The sequence below is a fragment of the Python bivittatus genome, unplaced genomic scaffold (assembly GCF_059951505.1).
Source record: "Python bivittatus isolate LINGU-HERP-01145 unplaced genomic scaffold, Pbiv_v1 ctg000440_np1212, whole genome shotgun sequence".
NCBI lineage: Eukaryota > Metazoa > Chordata > Lepidosauria > Squamata > Pythonidae > Python > Python bivittatus.
Genome location: NW_028277063.1, coordinates 10,153,516 through 10,175,062, shown reverse-complemented (window position 1 = coordinate 10,175,062; position 21,547 = coordinate 10,153,516). Strand labels below are relative to the sequence as shown.

Sequence of the window (21,547 nt, the reverse complement as noted above, 5' to 3'; positions counted from 1 at the left end):
AGTCACAACTTCTGTTCAAAGAGCAGGTGTCAATTGTGGCAAGAGGGCCTTTGCATAGGTACATCTGCTACACCAACTGTGCCCATTCCTGGACCAAGATGCCCTTCAGACTCACACTGGTCACCATTTAAATTAAATTACATTTTCATTTCTATTGAATAAAAAAAATGTAGCACACTAATATTACCTTTTCTTTTGTTAACCAAAAAGCTAGCAAATTCTCATTGCTCTCAAGGAACTGCATGTTTCTCTTAAAAATAGAAGTGGAATCAGATTTTCAGATGGATCTGTGTCATTTTGCTTCTTCATTTGAACAACATTATGGACACTCTTATCTGCAACCAAAAATATCACTGCATCATGTGGAGCCTAAGAAGTATCTCCGTGTCATCAGCCACGTTCCTTCTATAATCTTATCCTGCAGACATTACAATATCTACATCAAGCAATTTTTCCCCTTTTCTGTTCCCTCCTTTCATCACACCATGCTGAGGGACACCTGGAGATCCCTTGAATTTGCATATTTTTTTCTGACTTTCAAGTTGGCCCTGGAAAACTTTAGCACTAAGATAGATTTTAAACTTTTTAAATGGCCAGAATGGTTTGTTTTGCTTTTTACATGTTATTTCTAATGGTGCGATGCTATAAAATAACCTTGGCTTCCTTCAACATTGACATTTAGTATTAAAAATTCAGAGAAACAGTAGTGTGTACGTTTGATTTTATTTTACCTATCTAAAAGTACTTATGGGTAAGCCCAATCTGGATATATATTAAAAGAATAGTCTATTCATGTTCCTGCTAAATTTCTTAAACTCTCAGTTCCAAACACTTTTCAGGCCTTTGATTTTTGGATGATTAAACAAACTCAGACTTACCAGTAGAGTTACAGAGGTCCAAATCCGGACTGTCTAAACACCAGTGAGCGGTGAACAAAGCATCTGCAATGATATCAATGTATTAAAATCCAGTAAATGTTTTGCAAAGAAACTGTTCATAACATCCTTAACCTATTAGTCCAATAGCACCAAATTTGTTTGCTTAATGTTTCCAAAAATATCAGTTTTCTGATGTAATAATCACACATAGAGATACAGATCGAAAGACAGATATACACCTACAGACGTATTTTTCCTATTCAGTCATTGAAAAAAACAGAAGAGAAAAAAGAAAAAAAGGTGTATGTTTTCTCCAAATTGGAAGCATCCCACTTCATTACTGTCATGACATCACTAAACTTACACAGACACCAGAAGAGGTTCATCAGGATTCTTTGTAGCTATAGATCTTCAAATAAGATGCAGCAAGTGTTCTCTTCTGTGCTACTGTCCTTTCACTTGACTCATGGAAATGTTAGAAATATTCAGAGCGGTTGTAGCATGCACGACTTGATCTCCTCCTCCAGTGTACATCCCGTTTGAGGGTAGATCTAGGAGATGATCAATTATGCATATTTCTAGTACTAGAATTATCTTGGAAAGAAACCTCCAGTCTTTTGATGTTACGTAGGTATGTATTTATACAAAAATACATACAATTTAGAGGCTGCCCAACTCCCAACAACTAGGAAATTTACAATTAAAAAGTACAAAATGCAAAAGAGATCATGAGCAGCTTGAAGACAGACAAATATATATAAATCTTGTTGGAAATAACCTATTTTCTGAATTAACATAAAGCAAGCTTTCAAATGTTGTTTTCACCCTGATTATCATTCTGTTATTGTATGATATTTCCAGAAGTATCCATCTACTACAATGAAACTGTTAATGCTTTGTACAGGGAATTCAGGATGATAGGATGTGGCCATTTAGGAATTTCTTTAGTCTCTTTGATATTTACTGATTTCAATTATAATAAGAGAGACAGTTTGGTGTTGAGGTTAAGGCGTCAGGCTAGTGTTTGTGGGAATTCAAAGAAAGCCATGTGGCACTGGAGGCAACAATAATTTTTCAATAACTTTTAATAATGGATAATGTCTTCATACTGGATGATTCACTATATTACTATTGTGGCTCCAAAAGGGACAAAGTTTTTAGGATGTTACCTTTGGCATGGCAGGAGCAAGAAATGCAAATACTTTGGAACAGATTATTTTTGTTGTATTAATCAGACACATAGGTATTCTTCAATACTCATTTCACTTCTGCAACTGTATGATTTTATAAAGTATAGACATGTGCTAGGGAAAACATAGCTGAAAAGCTAAATACATTTAATAGGCTAAAATATTTTAAGTACATTAAGGAAACCTCAGAGGAAGGATGTGTCAGACTAGTGTATACGTCAAAAATACTGAAGGACTGAACAGTGTATTGGTGTCACTAATTCTACTTTTTTTGGCATAACTACTAGCTTTAGTTTCCTGTCCTCTGATGTATGTACACCAGTATACTGCAAATGTTATCTAGCTGGTGGGATGCAAGTAGCAGCATCCTGGCTTTCAAGCAACCTCTAAATTAGAGAACCTAGTTTGCATAGCATACTGTGAGCACTCTTAGGGTAAAATTAGCCTTTGATTTCACTTGTGGAATGCTTGCCAAAATGTGCCCAAACTGACCACTATTGTTCTTATCAATTTAACTACATGTGGCATAAATTCAACCTAAGCTAGTGAACTAATCTGGCAAGGTTGGCTAACTCCAGGTTCCTTCAATTAAACAATGCCATCTATCAGGACCTCAGCAGTGTGCCTTCTCTGTAGCAGTCCCTGCCCTCTGGAATGAGGTTCCCCTCAAGATTTGAATGACCCCCACCCTACTGGTGGTTTGAAGGGCCCTGAAGACTTAGCTCTTTGCCCAGGCCTTTGGCAAGGGTAATTGAAGCACCTTTTTTTTTGTTCCCATCTGTTTTGTTTTGTTTTTTTTCATTTTGGCCACATTTCTTGTTTGTAACATTTTAACGATTTGTAACTGGCCAGAGTCACTGGGAATTGGGTAGCATATAAATTTAATAAATCATTATCATTATTCTCTGCCTTACTGAAAAGTATTATGTGAAAATTTCAATTGATTGAACCCATGAGGGGTGGTGGAGGGTATCTATGGCCCATCTTGTATTGATGATGATACAGGGAAGTTGGAATTTAAGATATTCTAAGAGATACACAACTTGGCATATAAGAGGAGTAAGTGGTAAAGAGCATAAACTCATGAAGGAGATGAAAGAAGGAAAAATAGATACATTATATGTCTAAAAAAAGAGAAGGAGGAAAGATGTAATATATCTGAATGGAAGTGGTCTGAACTTGTCATGCAGAATTGTTGGAAGGAGGTGTTGTTTTCTCCTTGGTATTTCCTTGAATAGGATATTGTTTTCTGTTTGATTGTTTGCTTGATTGTCTCCTCAGTAGTTCCTTGATTAGGGTATTGTTTTCTGCCTGATTGTTTGTCTGGTGTTGATCCCTGCTTATCCAGGTGTAGGCTGCTGAAGAGGATGTGTTCTGATCTTTTTGTTTCCTTCTTAGCTTTTTCATTGTCTCTTTTGAATGCTGGGTAAATGTGGCTTATCTCTGTGTCTATTGATGGCCAATTTGTCTGAATGCCAAGCTTCCATGAATTTCCTTTAGCTTGGTCTAGGATGTTCACAGTTTCCCAGTTGATACTATGGTTGAGTCTGCCCATGTGTTGTGAGATTAAGGAATTTTCACTGTGTCTTCTAACTGCTAGTTGGTGTTCATGGATGCGCTCTGCTAGTCTTCTGCCTGTTTGTCCCACATAGTGGCTGTTACAGTCCTTACACTGTATGCTGTAGATGACTCCAGTTTTTTTTCTCTGGGCCACTGGATCTTTTGGTTTACTTAAGATGTTCTGGAGGGCTTTAGTTGGTTTATGTGCTATGGTGATGTTGTGTGGTTGCAATAGTCTGTTGGTTGTTTCTGAGATGTTTTTGATGTATGGTAGCATTATCCTTTTCATAGCTTGTGTTGGTTGTGCTGTAGTGAACCCCATCTTGAGGTTGTTCCAGAAGGCCCTGTGGATGTGGTTTTGCCAATGGTCCTGGGGGCCCCAAGCTGAAAAGGGGCCAATCAAGTGGTTGTTTTGATTGTGTTTTTGGCTGCCATGCAGGGTGGGAATTGATGGTTTTTTTGTATTGGGGATTTTACTCTGTAAGCCACCTGGAGTCACTGTCTCTGAGTTGGACAACCATATAAATAAATAAATAAATAAATAAATAAATAAATAGTACAATAGTTTGCATACTCTGTTAAGTCTGCTTTCTTTGGTATTGGTATGTAGAGCTATCTCTTTTAATCTGTTGACCACTGTCTAATTATGCAAATTTTAGTTTAGTTTAGTTAGACATTTTACTGATTCTTCTTCTACTGCTTGCTATATTTCTGTAGATATTCCATCAATTCCTGTCACCTTCTGACTTGGTAATGACTGGGGTGCTGATTTAACTTCATCTTCTAGTAGTAGAGATTCTTGTATGTAGAAAATATTTTCTAGTATACCCTGGATGTTGACAGAATTTTGGTATTGTTCCAAATGCAAATTGCGCCTTCTTATTTTAGGCACTGCTCTGGAAGTTTGGACATATATAATAAGGTATCCATTTCAGGCTCATACTCCCAATTCTTTATTTGGAGTTGTTCTATAATATTAAAGAATGTTGCACAAATTAAAAATCTTTCATACAGATTATTCTAATGGTACTTAAAAGGGGAAAGTCATGGGGATATAAGACCTAAGGTAGGTGAATACTTTGTGATGCAGGAGTATATAACAAATCTTTGTTTCTTCATAAATGAAATGAGATTAGAGCTCTGTTTCTATCTTACATACAAATAAGGAACTGAGAATTGGGAACTAATAACCAGTTCCGGTGTCATTTAAAACCTCTTCATCCTGAAGCAGCAGCAGGTGATGTCTAAGTAATGTAGGAGAAGGCTTTTGACAGTTTGCAAGTGGAATGGCTGAGTTTCTAATGACATACTTCCTGGGGCTCTGTCTTTTTTGTGAGTATAATTAAGATAACTAGTGTAAAGATTGGAGGAGTTTACAATACAAATTAGTATGTTAATGTACTTGTCCATTCAATTTATGCTTGTAAGTTTTTAAAATTGTAGAAATGTTGATGTTAGAAATGAAGAATCTTTTTCTTGGCCATATCTCACATTCCTCCATGACTGTGGATTTCTTTTCTCAGCTTTGGTGAATTTTCCATGTCTTCCATTTACTTTTTCTACAGCTAAGCTAAAACACAGAATAGCATGGAGTGGAAAAAAGAAAAGTTATTAAAATTTCACCAAGGATACATTATATTTTAGCAAACAGATCCTGAAGAGAAAGTGGAATATTGAGTTCTTTTACACTTTTGACTCTTAATTCTCTACCAGTAACAGCTTTACATGCCTATTCAAAAATAAATCATATTGAATTTAGTGACAATTTCTCAGAGGAAAGTGGATTCAGAACTGCAGCACTATTTAATCTTTGAAAATGCATTTTGCAGTAATGTTTCTGTGGATCACCTGTTCAAGGTATATGTCTAAATCTAAGGAATAATTTAATATGTTTTAATCCAACAATAAGATGTTTATATAATTACAATGTTTAACAAACATTAAAAAGTAGGCTTTCAGTTAATATTGAGAATTAATCAGAACTTTAGAATACACACAAAAACTTCATTATGGCCAAAAGCCTGCATAAAACGATACTACATAAAAAGGGTAAAAAGTATACAACTATAATATAAAAAGCAAAAGATGATACAAAATGAGGAAGATCTTTAGAATCATTTTAAGAATATAATTAATTCAGAATATTTTTTTATTGTATTAGCAACATTAAGCCAGTTCTTGTTTACTGGAATGAACTGATCTGGTACAATTTAGCACATCAAAAATAATAATAATAATCCCACCCCACCCTGCCACAGAAAAACGTATTTCAAGGATGCATATTTCACTTCAAAGTACTTTGAATTCATAGAATTATGTGACAATTTGGGTAACATTTCAAACTTCTCCATCAGGGAATCTTTTTTCAAAGGGTTAGCCTTTTAAATCTTCTGGTGCTTAACCAAACAAGAAACCATGAGCCTTGAGGTACCATAAATTCTAATAAATATATTACCATATAAACTTTTGTTAATCCTAATTCCAAATATCAGTTTTTCCTGATAATACCATCTGTTGATCATGCATTCCATTTTGCAGGCATTCACTTTACAAGAGAAGAGAGCTGTAGTGCCCCAGGTGAGTTTTGCTCCATTATCTTTGTTCACTACAAGAAGAGTTGTTCCCCCCCCCCCATAAAGGTGTATTATTTCAGCACCTTATTGCCTTTTCCACATATTGCTTTTTGCATTTGTTTACTTTGATTTTGAGGCTACCTGACTCCCAGATGACTCTGGGCAGCTTAATCTCAAAAACAAGAAACAATAAAACATCTGGAAAAAACACAACATACCAAAAAAATGACACAAAGAACTGTCAGGTGCTTAACAATCATCCTCGCATGGGATGTACAGTAAGTCATAGATGAAGAATGAAACTGGACCTGCTATTAAGAATATAATAGCTGAAGAGGAGGAACAAGCAATTTAAAATTTTTAAATATTTAAAACACGTTGTCCAAATAATTCCTCTACTGCAAGAATGACTATTTCACAGCGACTTGCTTCTAAACAGCATTTCATAGACCTCCAAATGATCAGGAGGTTAACCTGCAAGTTAAATTAAGACAGAATTGAACAAATCGCTTTCTGAATGTTAAGATGTCAGCTAAGATTCTTCTGTTGAATAGGGAAAGAGTTTCTAAAAACCTAAACTGAAGTGGAAACCTGAGAGGCAGAGGAATGTTATTCTATCTGATATATTTTATGAAAACCTATCAATCCTAGATTCTAAGGTTTCCAAAGAGAAGGGAGGGCTTATCCACATTGCCTGGTTGACCAGTTGTCAGAAAGACTAGAAGCAGTTTGTGAATGGACCTATAACAATAAGGGAAGTTTCTGAAGCTATAAAAAGATTAAACCAGGAAAGGTGCCTGGACCAGATGGATTATCAGGTTCTTATTAAAAATGTTTTGAGGATGAACTTTTACAACCTTTACAAAACGTGATGAACTCTGTCCTACAGGTAGGAAAGATGCCAGAGAGTTGGAAAGAGGCCAATATAGCATTAACACCTAAGGAGAGACAAGATTTGACTTTAACAAGAAACTATAGGCTGATATCATTATTGAATAATGACTACAAGTTGTTCACAACAATTCTAGCTGATAGACTGAAAATTATTTTGCAAGAATTTATTCATCAGGAACAATGTGGGTTTTTACCTAAAAGGCAGTTAAAGGACAATGTTAGAAATGTGTTGGACTCTTTGGAATATTTGGAGCAATGTAATGAAAAACAAGCTGTATTGATTTTCTTAGATGCAGAGAAGGCCTTTGACAATTTGAACTGGGCTTTCTCATCCAAGGTTTTGGAAGATATGAATTTTGGAGAGAACTCCATAAAATGGGTGAGGTCAATTTACACTTCACAGAAAGCACAAATAATTCTTAATGGAGATCTAACAAAACCCTGTGAGATAGAAAAAGGAATAAGACAAGGATGCGCACTGTCTCCTCTCTGGTTTATTTTGGTTCTTGAAATACTGAACAGAGATATAAGACAAGATGAGAGGATTGTGGGAGTAAAGATTAAAAATGAAACTTATAATTTAAGGGCTTTTGCAGATGATTTGGTGTTGGTTTTGGAAAAACCTTTAAAGGGAATTGAAAGATTAATGGGCAAATTAAAAGAATTTGGTGCATTGGCAGGTTTCAAGATTAACATACAGAAGATGAAGATGTTAACAAAAACATGAAAATAGAAGATCAGGCTTGATGAATAAAATGGGTTTTAAGACTGAGAAGACAGTAAAGTATCTGGATATAACTATAACAAATATCAACTGTATGTTATTTCAAAATAACTATGTTAAGACATGGAATTAAGTTGAAAAAGACATGTTAACATGGGAGAAACTACAACTGTCAGTGCTGGAGGTAATTTCCGTGATAAAAATGAATGCCTTGCCTACAATGATATTTTTGTTTCAGACAATACCTCTTTTGACAACTGATGCACCATTTAAACAGTGGCAGAAGGATGTATCTAAATTTATGTGGCAAGGGGGGAAAAACGCAAGTTAAATATAAGATGTTACAAGATGCAAAGGAAAGAGAGGAAAGAGGACTGATTTGAAATGGTATTTTGCAGCTTGCTGTTTGGTTTGGAAGAAAGAGTGGGTGCTCTTGGGAAATAGAAGGCTGGTGGAGCTAGAAGAACATGAGCTGAGATTTGGATGGCATGGATATTTGCAGTATGACAAAGTCAAGATTAAAGTGGATTTGAAAAATAATTTTCTAAGACGTGCCATATTGAGAATATGGAATAGATACAAACCCAGATTGTGCCTGAAAACACCTTGGTGGCTCTCAGCACAAGAAGCATTTTATAGGCAAGAGCCACAGGCAACCACAAATGGCTAACTTATCGTGAGGTACTAGAATTTTGTCAAGGGGAATGTAAAATAAAATCAAGCGAAGAACTGGCAGCTGAGGATATAGTTATCAATGGTTTTCTTATCTACAGTTATTAGATTTAATGTGGACAAAAAAGTTTATGGTTTTGAACATCATAAGAATGAGTTGGAAATAGAATTGTGTATAAATGATGAACATGTAATTGCTAAAATGTTTAAACTTGTATTGAAATTTGAAACAGAAGAAGAACAAGTGAAAGAATGTATGATAAAGTGGGCTAAAATTTTTGGTTGTAATATACAGAGGGAACAATAGTAAAATATGTGGTTGGAAGGACTGAAATTTGCACTATGTTATAAACTTAAAGAAAATTTTTATAAAATGATATACCATTGGTATAGATCACCAGAGAAATTGTCCAGAATGTATAAAGGCACTTCAAATTTGTGTTGGAAATGGGAACAACAAGAAGGGACATTTTACCATGTTTGGTGGATGTGTAAAAAAGCTAGAAAATTTTGGATTCAAATATACACACTGATTCAGAGGATTTTAAAGATTAATATACAATTAAGACCCGAGGTTTTTCTTTTAGGATTGATGGACAAACAGTTGGGAAAAAATCATGGAACTTTGTTTTTCGATATGATAACTGCAGTGAAATTATTGTATGCACAAATATGGAAAGATTTGGCATTACCCACAATGGAAAAATGGTTGGTGAAGATGATGGAACTTGCTGAAATAGCTAAATTGACTTCTTTGATCAAAGAAAAGACAATATTTAAATTTATTGCTGACTGGAAACCCCTCATGGACTTTTTGCATAAATCAGAAAAAAATGAACTTATGATTTATAGTTTTGATGATTAGACAGGATAGATTATAGAAAAAAGAGAGTCATGTTGTAACCATAGAGTAAGAGGTAAATTTATAATTATAACTGCTGTAAAGAAGATTAGAAGTATCTTTTTTCTTTCTTTTCTTTCTTTTGTATTTTTCTTTTACTTTTTTTCCCTTAGTTGCACTTTTAGTTTTCTCTTTGATTTCATTTTTTTTTTTAATTTATATTAGTTTGTATTAGTTTTTATCTTCCTTTTTAAAAAAAATTAATTATATATATATATATATATATATATATATATATATATATACACACACACACACACACACACACACACACACACACATATACATGTGTGTGTGTGTGTTTTAAAAAGACTAGAAGCCATTTGCTGGATGTTCTCACCTTGACTTAGATACTTTCCCCTGGACATATGTTTGCAATAAGTCCAGTTGGCAACATTTTATCATATAGTTTTCTCTTTGATTTCCTTTTTTTTTTTACTTTATATTAGTTTGTATTAGTTTTTATCTTCCTTTTTAAAAAAAATTAATAAAATTATATATATATATATATATATATACATACACACACACACACACATACATACATACATGTGTGTGTGTGTGTGTGTGTTTTAAAAAGACTAGAAGCCATTTGCTGGATGTTCTCACCTTGACTTAGATACTTTCCCCTGGACATACAGTATGTTTGCAATAAGTCCAGTTGACAACATTTTATCATATCTCCAGTCCCTTGAGTCTCCAGATCTCTCTCTCTCTCTCTCTCTCTCTCTCTCTCTCTCTCTCTCTCTCTGTGTGTGTGTGTGTGTGTGTGTGTGTGTGTGAGTGTGTATCCAGTAAGACTTACCCATAGGAAGGAAACCAATATGCAATTGCTTTCTTGGAAGGGACTGGTGGGATGGCAGGAAAAGCCATTGAAACACTGATCCATTTCTATATAGAACTCTCATTACAGATCAATTATCATTATAATCATTACTATATCATTATAATAATTATTATAATTGGTAGTATGCTGTTTGGACTGAATACTTTGTAAGCTATTGCCAAAGTATCTCAGTTCGGCCAGGATATTCTTAAACTGGTTCAGAATCAAGTCAGCATGAGCACAGGAAAGAAGCAGATTACGTGTTCAATGCAAATATGTCCCGAGTGTATAAGTAAATTGTACACACATACACACACACACACACAAATAGATAATCAACTTACCAATTCAAGAGAGTTGCAAATGAAAAGGAATTTAGGCACTTTATGAAATAAGAATAAAAAGTGCTAGGGAACAAATGTGTAAGACTAGGTGTAAGGATTAGTTTATATATGATTCCTTGGCCAGAGATAGGCAAATCCATGTTCTGAATATCAAATATACCAAGAAATGCTTGCAGAGTGATTACCTCTTAAAATCAGTAGAGATTGCTTTTTGGGGGGGAGGGGTGCCTTTGAGTCAGTTTTTGAGTCCTGGAGACTGCCTGGACTAGTCCCTGCAGTTTTCTTGGCAAGATTTCAGAAGTAGTTTGTCATTGCCTTCTTCCTAGGGTTGAGTGAGAATGACCAGCCCAAAGTCACCCAGCTGGTTTTGTGCTAAGGTGGAACTAGACTCACAGTCTCCTGGTTTCCAGCCTGATTCCTTTAACCATTAAACCAAACTGGATCTCAGTAGAGACTTCTAGGAGACTAGTATTTTCTGCCATAGCTGCAAGGTCTAGTTTACAGATAGGGGGGAAGAGTATAATTTTTTATCTTTAGATTATACTGCTTTGTGATATCAGTGTATCTTTCAAAAGCTACTAGGATTCCCCAGTCAGATTTGGAACATGTCAGGAAAAAGAAAGGGTTTCCCTCACCTTAAATCCAGTAAAAGTACTTCTCAGAAGCTGCAAGATTCTGGAACCTCATCAGCTAGCACTCCTATGATTGAAACCAAGAGTTTTCCAGAGACACACATGCTTTTAACACTGAGATTGTTTTCAGGTTTGATCATAGAAAAACAAAATATAATGAAATCCATAAGTTCCTTTCTGTAAAGTCCCAGTGATTTCCATTGATTTGCTTGAAATCCAAATCTATGCATTGAAGATCACTGATGTTTTATTCAAACATATAACAACTACAGGGAATTTCTGTCAGAACACAGAAACAATGTCAGTCAAAACTCACACAGTGTACTTAGTTAATTTTATTCTCTTTTTTTGTTTTTAATTCCTTCAGGTACTCTTACTTCACCTCAGATGTTTTTGCGCAGTTTATCCAATGATGAAGTTTTTGTGAATTGTCTGATACCACGACTCTCTCAGTTTTCCCGGGTTATTTTCTGTAAAGATGGGAAAGAAATGAAAACTCAGGAACAAGAGGACAATACATTTTCATATACCTTCCATTACAAAATATCACAAGATGGTGCGGGGCAGATTTCCTGCATGTTCCAGTTCAAGGACACCAAGAACCAGGTGAAGAATTCTGGTCTAAGTAACAGTAAATTTTTTCAAGAAGTTTTGGGTAAGAAACAAACTCTTTTTAAAATCAAAATTGATTTTTTTCATTGGTGAATTAAAATAGCATCTTCCTTTTCTGGTACTCACGAATAGATTTGAAGGTCATATTCTGTTGACACCTCTCAGTCAGGGGTGCACAACCTCTTCTCGGTCAAAAGACATATTTGCTTTTTGATTATCTCTGGGCCACACTTCAAAAACTAGAAGGTGTGTTCTGTACCAAAGATATATTTTTAAAATTTCCTATGTATTTAAAGTTAATTTAAATATAGCTAACATGATTATTGTCCAATTTTGAGTGCAACAATTGTCTCCTATCATATTAAAAGTGATAATTTGCTAATACGTTGCTAGTTTCTGAAAGTGACATCTAAGATGTCTGTGAAGTATATCTAGCCCTGCAACCTCACTTTGAATCTTTGTAGAATTGCAACTGGAAATGTGTATGATTTTTGTGCAGTTTTTTTAAATAGCAAATGTATGAACTATTATGAAGTGAACATACAGTTGTGAAAAACAAGGAAATAAATGAAATCAAAATGAATAGATTCATTTTAAAAGGTACTCTTAAAAATGGTTCAATTACCTTCAGGTTTCACCTAGTCTGAAATGTAGAACAGATTCAATAGGTCTTACGTGTCATGTTTACTACTTCTAGGTTTCATTCTTACAAACAAATAGTTTTCTCTGCATTTAATACCTTACTTGTCTTCTAAACTGGACCCTAAGTCCATTATTTCAGGAACAATGATTACACCTAAATTCCTTGCTTTTAACAATATAGACCTTTCTCTAACAGAGATCTTTTGATATGTTCTTTGCCTTCATTTTATGTAATACATTACTTACTTTAAAAATCCTTTGCAAGCAATCGGTTGAGAACTTTAGAGAGTACAGTTCCCCCAATCCTGCAACATGTTGTATAAAGAAGGAAAGAAATGGGATATCTCAGAAAAGGATGGAAGAAGTTCTAAGGAAAACCAAGGGTGGGGTTCTTCCCACCTCCTGCTGCCTCCTTTTACTTCTTCCTCAGCATTACTAACTTGAGCTGCATTCACTAGCTGGTAGACATACCAGATCTTGCCTTCTTTTGCTCTAGAAACCATTAAGTATATCCCACGCCCAACAGGTAAAACCATTCAGCAGTTGTCGCTTTACTTTGGATAATTTTTAATTTAAGATATTAAATACAAATCAGAAAAGTCCTCTGAGGCACATCCTCACTGTGGCATGGACATGGCTTAGGATGTTTCATCAACAAGATGGGACAGCTGATATGTTAGAAGTTGAGAACACAATCGACCACTTTAGGCTGCTGACAACCTGCCCCCCCCCCCACACCTGTTACTGGGTATTGTCTTTCATGGACACTTTGGTTGGTTTGCAGGAGGGATGAGATACTTGATTTCTTCAGAAGCATCTACCAACATTAAGGATTGTCCAGTTTTATGTGGGCTTCTATATAAGGGGGCTGTTTTTAAGCCCCAGAGATAATGATATTGATGATGATAACAATATACTTAATGCATCAACTCCCATCTCTAAATAAATTTATTTATTTTTATATTTCAAATTTAGATACCGCCCATCTCACAAAAAAGTGACTCTGGGCAGTTAATCATAACATTTAGGTTGGGCCTCACATTAGATTGTTTTTTTCAGATCCATTTTCCTACACTTGATATTGCCAAAGGCCACTTTCTATTTTTGGAATACAGGAATAGCCAGGTTTGGGGGAGGATTGAAGCTTGTTTTCAGTTTGTTTCTTCAGAAAACCATATCCAAAGTGATTTACTTGTATTTATGGACATTGAAAATGTTAACAAGGAGAATAAAATGGATCTAATTCTAGACACCATATACTGATGAGAAATTACACAACTTTTACTGCAATATGGAATAAATGATCAGAGTGTGATTATATAATAAGTAATAGAACTAACTCATATTCTAAAATAGGGAAAGGAATTCAAGAATATTAAATGATTAAATGAATGAATGAATGAATGGCACTTATAAACTGTAGCAGTTATGAAAGACTCTGGGAAGTGTATAGCAAGAAATAAAACAAAAACAAAAATAAAGGTATCAACATCATATGGTCTTTATCTCAAATTAAGAATTCTTTATATAGCTTTGGGATTTTCTGTACAGAGAAGCATTATAAAAAGCCATATAAAAAATCCTAAAAGGAAGAAGTCTTGTTGACCAGTAAAACAAAAGTAGAGCAAATGTTAACATTTCATTTACTTTCATTCCAGCTACAGATCATGAAGATCACAGTAAGTGATTCTTGACTATTTTCAAACATGTGTTCCTTCTGGCTTTTAATTGGTGAAGAAAACAAATAAGAATAATTTTAAACGCACATGGATCACTGAGGTGATCTGGGATCAATTTTGCATGATGACAAATACCAACTTTTCTAATATTTGGAGCAGATCCACTGAAATCAATTACCATTTGTTTTGAAAGAGATGATGATTCAGTGTCAACTTAACCCATGGCTTCTTGAAATAATTGAGTAAGACCAGTCAATCCTTCTAGGATTCCTCGGGGGGGGGGGGTGTCACTTATTTTTCTAAGAATTAATTTTTTTACTATATCCTAGAATGCCTAGAATATGCAGAATTTATTTGAGTTATATTGAGCTTTATTCACAATAAGCAAAACAATTAACAATGTTTTTTTACACACACACTCACAAAAAAAGGCAAAATCTAACTAAAATATCTTTTCAAGAAAACTAATTCTCAGTCACATATACAACTAACTGGGGAAAAAATTACACACGTTTTAAAAACACCTGACCACCATACAGAATAAATGGTCAAAGAGCTCTTATGTGATATATAATATAACTGACTCAAGCACCAAAAAACATATCATAGTTTGTTTAGTTCTGATTTATTCTGTTATGTAAATAGCCTATTTGAAAAAATGGCTCTTTTGCTGCAGTTATATTTCAAGGGTACACCAGAAAAACTGGAATCATCATTTTGTTTTCCACAAAAAGTGCTCTTTTGAGTGGTTAGCTTAGGGAATCCTGCATTTCAAGAAGGAAGATAGTTGAAGGAAATTATTCACACCATAGTTGGTGGGTCTTTAGAATAGGTACAGTACATAAAGCTCTTAGAAATATGTGGAGTATGGGTTAAGGAGCAAAACTGCTTCAGTTAGGATAAAATGATTCCAAGTCCCAAGTAAAGGGAAATCTATGTATGCTCTTCAAAATTGCAGTGAAGAAAGAGATACATTTTCACTGCTACACAAAACAAAGGAGGAAGGAAATGTATGTATATCAATAACTTTTATGCACGTTACAAATCATGAAGATATATCAACTTGCTCAGGTGATTCTTATATTTCAAAACGGCTATGAATTCATTAGAATCTTGAACACAGCTAAAGAGCTACTCTTGTTGAATTGGTGTCATATTTAGTCATACTAACTGCAGCTACTGAAATTGCATGATTTATTTAAAGGGATCCTCAGCAATTTAAGGGCTGAAGCTAATAAGTCAGGTATTGGTGATTTTCAGGCCAGGCAGTATTATTATGTAATGTGCAGCAGATATTTCTGGCTCTCAAAACTAGGAAAATAACATCCAAAAATCCAGTGTTTAGTTGTTGGGAGAAAACAGCCAAGGATTTAAACCTGGGACTGACATATATACATACCCACATATCAGTAATAGAGAAGAGAAGAGAAGAGAAGAGAAGAGAAGAGAAGAGAAGAGAAGAGAAGAGAAGAGAAGAGAAGAGAAGAGAAGAGAAGAGAAGAGAAGAGAAGAGAAGAGAAGAGAAGAGAATTTTAATTCCTGTGTTTTGCAGTAGGCAGCTTTTCTGAATATATGACCCCTTTCTTGTTTGCAATGAGGCAACTTACCTCGCCATGTTGGGCATCATGCAATCCACTGCTATGTACCTAAAGCGAGATCAAGCAGTGGGTGCGTCTAGGTCCCCTCAATCAAAGAGTGTCATCTGGCAGGATCCAGGCAATGAGCCTTCTCTGTTGCCTCACTGCCTTCCTGCCCGCCCGCCTTCTGGAACAGCATCTCCCAGGAGATTTGTATGGCTCCCACCCTGCAGCTGTTCTGAAAGTCATTAAAAACATGGCTGTGCTCCCAAGCCTGGGGTTAGGCTAGATGCCAGGCCTGGGTTAGTTTGGGCTTCTTTGGAGTATCTTTGGTTGATTTACTTTCCTGGACATGCATTTGTTAATTGGTTGGGATTTTTTCTTCTCTGTGTGTTAAGCTACCCAGAGTCATTTGAGATTTGGGCAGTCTCCAAATCTAGTAATATGTAAAAGAAATAAATGGTGAAGACAGGCAATATGACTCAGAATATATCCAAATACCATAAGCACTGATCGTCTTCAGATGGTTGTTCTAGAATACTTGTGAAGACTGTGTCTTTTTTTAAAGTTAAAATGAATATTTATTTCTATATCCATAACATCCCTAAAATACACAAGTTCATCATTATTATCATCGTTAATTTGGTTTAGATTCTCCATTTATATCCCAGCTGAATAATCAAACTAATCCCAGGCCATATTCATAAAATAAACTGATATAAAACTATTTTTTACAATATCTAACTCCACAATCAATAAATTATCAGAGAAGAGTGACTAGTTAGTTGTTTTTGTTTGTTTTTATCTTTCCCAAGCAAGAAAAAAAATTAAGGTGACTGGGGTCTTGACCTTTTGTCCCTTTACACGCAAACACAAGTACACATGCCCAACACAAACAGTCCACACACCCACTGTTGCAGGAAGGTCTTAATAGAAGCGGTTTCTTATCTTCAGCCCGTCCTGAAATAAACCACATGTCTCTACAATGTTTATGGCGACATGATCTATGCAGGAAGTGTTACAAAGAAACATCCACTTCTGTTCAACCCTCTTTTTCAATGGAAAGAAAGTAAATGTTTACCTGATGGCCAAAACACTTTTGATAGATATCGTGTCAGAACTTTTAGGCAAAACACTTTTAATAATAAGAAAGAATCCCCGACCTACTGCCCTTAAAGCAATGTATTTAAGAGATGTTTCCCTTCACCAAACATGAACATTATACTTCTCCAAAAGGCATGCAGACTGAAAAAATAATGGCTGGGGAAGTCTTTTTTTAATGAAAACTATGGAGACCGCAACCTTGAAATTAGAGTTTATGAGATCTTTTCAATTCCTTGTCAAACTGGCAGTGGCCATTCCCAAACACCAGAAAGTTCAGATGAAGCCACTCAACTGGCATGCGTAACTGATAGCTACTTTCTCTTGCCCCAATTTTGAGTTTGAGAGGAAGTGATTCCTCTTTCTGCCTCCTTATCACAGGATCACAACTGCAGCTTTATGATACCCCTGTTCATTTTCCTCTACAGTAAGTGTACTAATTATTCCATTTCATTTCTTCCTGTAGGTCTCAACAGGCTGAGTATAATAATAAGATTTGGCATCACTGTTGCTTCCATTCCTATCTTTGTTGGAATCTGTTATGGGCTGAGAAAAATGGTAATATTCCAGCTAAATCTTTTTAAAAGTAATGATAATCCTAATAAAAATAATTACATTGGAATTGTTTCTAGTAACATTATTTGACCAAGTAGCAAATAACTATTTTGGGTTTTTCACTTTTCTTTTGCATAAATCTCTCCCCCCCCTTGAATTTCAGATTCAACGCACAAATTTTTATTCCAGATATCTCCCTGAAATTGTGGGCAATATCTTTCATGCAATCCAGGTTAAGCACTTAGAAACATCCCACACCCAGATCCCCTATCATAACAGTAGGACAATTGCTGGATTTGTAACATTGGAAAGCTATCACTAGATCTACCCTTTTTTGCAACAATCATGGTCAAACCAGTCTTTCAGCCTAGGACAAGAGGGCTTTTTCATAGAATGCTGTTAAACTAATAGTGATCCCGAAAAGTTACACATATAAGTATTTGATGTAGGTAAAGCCTCTGCAACATTTGAGGTCTCAGTCAGGAGATTATGTAGTCCAAATCACTGGTGAAAAGTAAGAAATGATTGTTTTATGACTGTGGTCTGTTTGGACCATTTAATCCTAGGAATGACTAAACATAGATCATTATGTCTAACCTGAATGGAACTGGCTAACGAAGCTGGGGGAAGGTCAAGAGCCAGAAAAGTAATAGTGGTGAGTGGAGGGTGAATGATCTTCCACAAAAGCAGAGAGGTCCCTCTTTTTCTTTGCTGAATTCCTCTGCATTCAGTATCTGAATTTTAGTGGAATTCAAAGCTTACAATTCTAGTTCCTTAACCTCAGGGCATACCACATAAGGCAAAGGGAAAATCTGCTTATTCCTCATTCTCTATACTTTTTTCATGTTTATCCATAATTCTATTCCATTCTCTTTCTGCACTGATCAAGATAAATCACCTAAACAAAAATAAATATTTTTTAAAAAATAAAAAATTGATAAATGTCCCCTTCATAGTCCCTCATTACTATAGCCATGTCGTAGAAGCCACATCAATGGCACATACATCGTATATTAATGCTGTAACCTATGTAAAGTACTTTATTTGCATACTTTGAATAAAGATCTCACAATGCGTATGATGTCCCCTGGTTACCCATGATCATTTCCCAAGCCAGGAGAAACAGTTAGATGGTAGCTGAAAATCACTGTAAGAAATAGTTTTCCATCCAAGCAAGATTTGCAGCCTATCATATCTTACATTTCAAGTGATGTCTTCTCCTATGGCTGTGTGGGGTATTAAACTAATGTGTATAAATGCATATTATAGCCCCCTCTCTCTCTTCCTCTCTCTCTCTCTTTCTCAGGTATAATAAAAAGAAGGGCAACAATGAGAACAACTTCCGTGCCTCTGTTGTGTCATTAGATAGTTGCTGTAGAAGACAATGAGAAATAATTTCCCATTTCTGCAAGAATCTCTCTTTTTTTTTTTTTCAACCTAGGATTTCTGATGATGGCTTCACCTTCCATCTTTATCAATGTGGCACAATGACATGTTACTCTAATGTAAATAAATATATATATTCTCTCTCTCTCTCTCTCTTTCTCTCTCTCTCTCTCTCTCTCTCTCTCTCTCTCTCTCTTTGTGAAATTTAATGAAATGGAGAGCAACACTCAAGTCTCCAGCGTTCAACAGTTTTCGGTGTATAAATATAAAGATATGCAATATTCTGTTTCTGATGTGTTGTTGGAACTAAAGATCCTTCAGAATAATTCATCTAACTAATGAAGGTCTGAAATTGCAAGAGATCAGAGGCCAACAACATGGCATTATGGAGTTACAACTAAGCTTTCTCTTCTCTTCTAGTCTTTGGTGGACAAACAATGGACTGATTGTACATCTCTCTGACTGGAGGGCAGAATTGTCAGTCATTGCCTACCTCCTCTCCCCTTCCTTTTCCTTCCACTATGGCATTTTAAGTAAACAATGAACACCACCTTTGCTATGACTGACAAGACATTATCATTTGTAGCATGCAGAATCTTTCCAGACTCTGTTTGAATAAATGAAAATCTGTTCTGAATGATTCTGATCTCTCTTGGTTGCTAGACTTCATCCAAACCCAAGGAACAATTGAGCCACATAAAACTAAAAGGATTCTGGTGGCTGAAGATGTACAATTTGGGTCATGGTGGGCTCCACCAGAATCTTTCATGGGTGTAATCCTAGCAGTCCTATACCACTAAATATGTAGGGTGATTACCAAAGCTTACTGAATTTGGACAGGATTATGGTTTACACTCTGATTACACTTTCAGTTGCAGAAGTCTAATTTGCTGCCTCTAGGATCTACAAAATCTACATTAGAAGAATTAGGATTAACAAATTGTACAGACTCGATAAAACACATTTATATTTTTCCCAAAATATATCATAATATGTTGAATTAAATATGTCTAAGTATATAGATGCAATTTCAGGAGATATAACTTGGTAACAATAACCTCTCTGGGGCAAGATCAATGTAATTAAAATGACTATTATATAGAGAATGAATGAATACACACATACCCACATAGACATACGTGTGTGTATTTATGTGTAAATGTACATGTGTGTGTTTATGTATGTGTATATATGAATGTGTGTGTGTGTGTGTGTATGTATGTGTATATGTATATGTATATATATGAAAATCCCCTGTCACCCTTTGGGTGGTACATGACTTCCTCAATCTCGGGTCCTCTATCAGGGGCATGGAGTCTGAGGGTTCTGCACAGTATCTTGGCTGTTCCTAGCACTGCACTCTTCTGGACAGAGAACTCGGATGTTGTTCCTGGGAGCTGTTGGAGCCACTCTCCCAGCTATGGAGTCACAGCCCCGAATGTTCCTACCCCCATTGGGACCACTTTGGCCTTTACTTTCCACATCCTCTCTAGTTCCTCCTTCAGGCCCTGGTACTTCTCCAGCTTCTCAAACTCCTTCCTTCTTCCTAATGTTGTTGTCACCTGGCACTGCTACATCTATCACCACCACTGTCTTCTGATCCTTCTCTACTATCACAATGTCTGCTTGATTGGCCAGAACCTGCCTGTCCGTCGGAATCTGGAAGTCCCACAGGATCTTAGCCCTGTTATTTTCTGTGACCTTCTGTGGAATCTCCCATCTGCACCTGGGAGGGTCTAGCCCATACACTGTGCAGATGTTCCTGTACACAATGCCAGCTACTTGATTGTGCCATTCAGTGTATGCTGTTCCTGCTTGCATCCTGCACCCTGCTACTATGTGTTGGCCTGTCTCTGAGCCTCTGCACAATCTGTGCCTTAGGTCCTGTCTAGTGTGGTAAGCCCCTGCTTCTATGGATCAGGTGCTTAGTGCCTGTTCTTGTGCTACTATGATCAGTGCCTCAATGGTGTCTTTTAGTTCAGCTCTTTCCAGCCACTGGTAGGACTTCCCAATGTCAGCAACCTCAACTATCTGTTGATGGTACATCCCATGCAGAGGCTTGTTTTGCCATGGCACTTCCTCTGCTTGAACTTCCTCCCATGTCTGCTGCTGCCTCAAGCATTCTCTCAGCAGCTCATCTTTGGGTACCATCTTACTGATGTACTCCTGGATGTTCTAGGTTTCATCCAGGACAGTGGCTTGGACATTCATCAGACCCCGCCCACCCTCTTTCCAGTTGGTGTACAGTCTCTGGAAGTTGGACTTGGGGTGGAAACCTCCATACATTGTGAGGAGCTTCCAGGTCTTCACATTGTCAGCCTCCATGTCCTCCTTAGGACAACTCACTATATTGGCAGGGTATCTGATGACTGGCAGGCATATGTGTTGATGGCATGGATCTTGTTCTTCCCACTGAAATGGCTCTTCAGGACCTGCCTTATCTTTTGGTGGTACTTGGATGTTGCTGTCTTCCTTGCCTCCTCATCGTGGTTCCCATGTGTCTGTGGGATTCCAGGGAACTTATAGCTGGTCTCTATGTCTGCTATGTGGCCCACTGGTAGTTCCACCCCTTCAGTCTTAACTACCTTCCCTCTCTTTGCTACAAGGATGGAATATATCTACAAGGAGGAGGGTGATGTGGGAGGTCAAAGCTATCAGGAGGGAGGGGGTGCATTCCAGGAGTGGAAAGGAGATGAGAGACAACACAGTCCTCAAGGGGAGTGTGGGAAGTAAAAGAGGTTCAGGATAGCCACTCCCTAAAATCTCCGAAGGTATATCCACAAGTTGCTGTACCTTAGATT

General features: G+C 36.3%; 1 protein-coding gene and 1 long non-coding RNA gene across 3 annotated transcripts; one reads left to right on the top strand and one right to left on the bottom strand.

The window, feature by feature from the left end:
* Positions 1-193: 193 nt before the first annotated feature.
* LOC148215798 (uncharacterized) lies at positions 194-1,336 on the bottom strand. The gene is made up of 3 exons (XR_015796485.1): positions 1,243-1,336; positions 879-941; positions 194-335 (listed from the first exon to the last, which is right to left on the bottom strand). It is a non-coding gene; the product is annotated as an uncharacterized LOC148215798 (long non-coding RNA).
* A 3,539-nt stretch (positions 1,337-4,875) lies between these two features.
* Positions 4,876-19,370, top strand: LOC148215797 (uncharacterized). Of its 2 annotated transcripts, none has more exons than XR_015796484.1 (6): positions 4,876-4,960; positions 6,167-6,205; positions 11,562-11,800; positions 14,107-14,127; positions 17,272-17,363; positions 18,667-19,370. XR_015796484.1 is itself a non-coding variant. In XM_088142548.1 (6 exons), exons 1-6 carry the CDS (start codon positions 4,915-4,917, stop codon positions 18,670-18,672), a joined length of 492 nt encoding a protein of 163 aa, XP_087998674.1. In that variant the 5' UTR covers positions 4,876-4,914; the 3' UTR covers positions 18,673-19,370. The 2 variants fall into 2 exon arrangements, 1 of the variants encoding a protein (XP_087998674.1); XM_088142548.1 differs by having other exon boundaries at positions 11,562-11,849.
* The last annotated feature ends 2,177 nt before the right edge of the window (positions 19,371-21,547 follow it).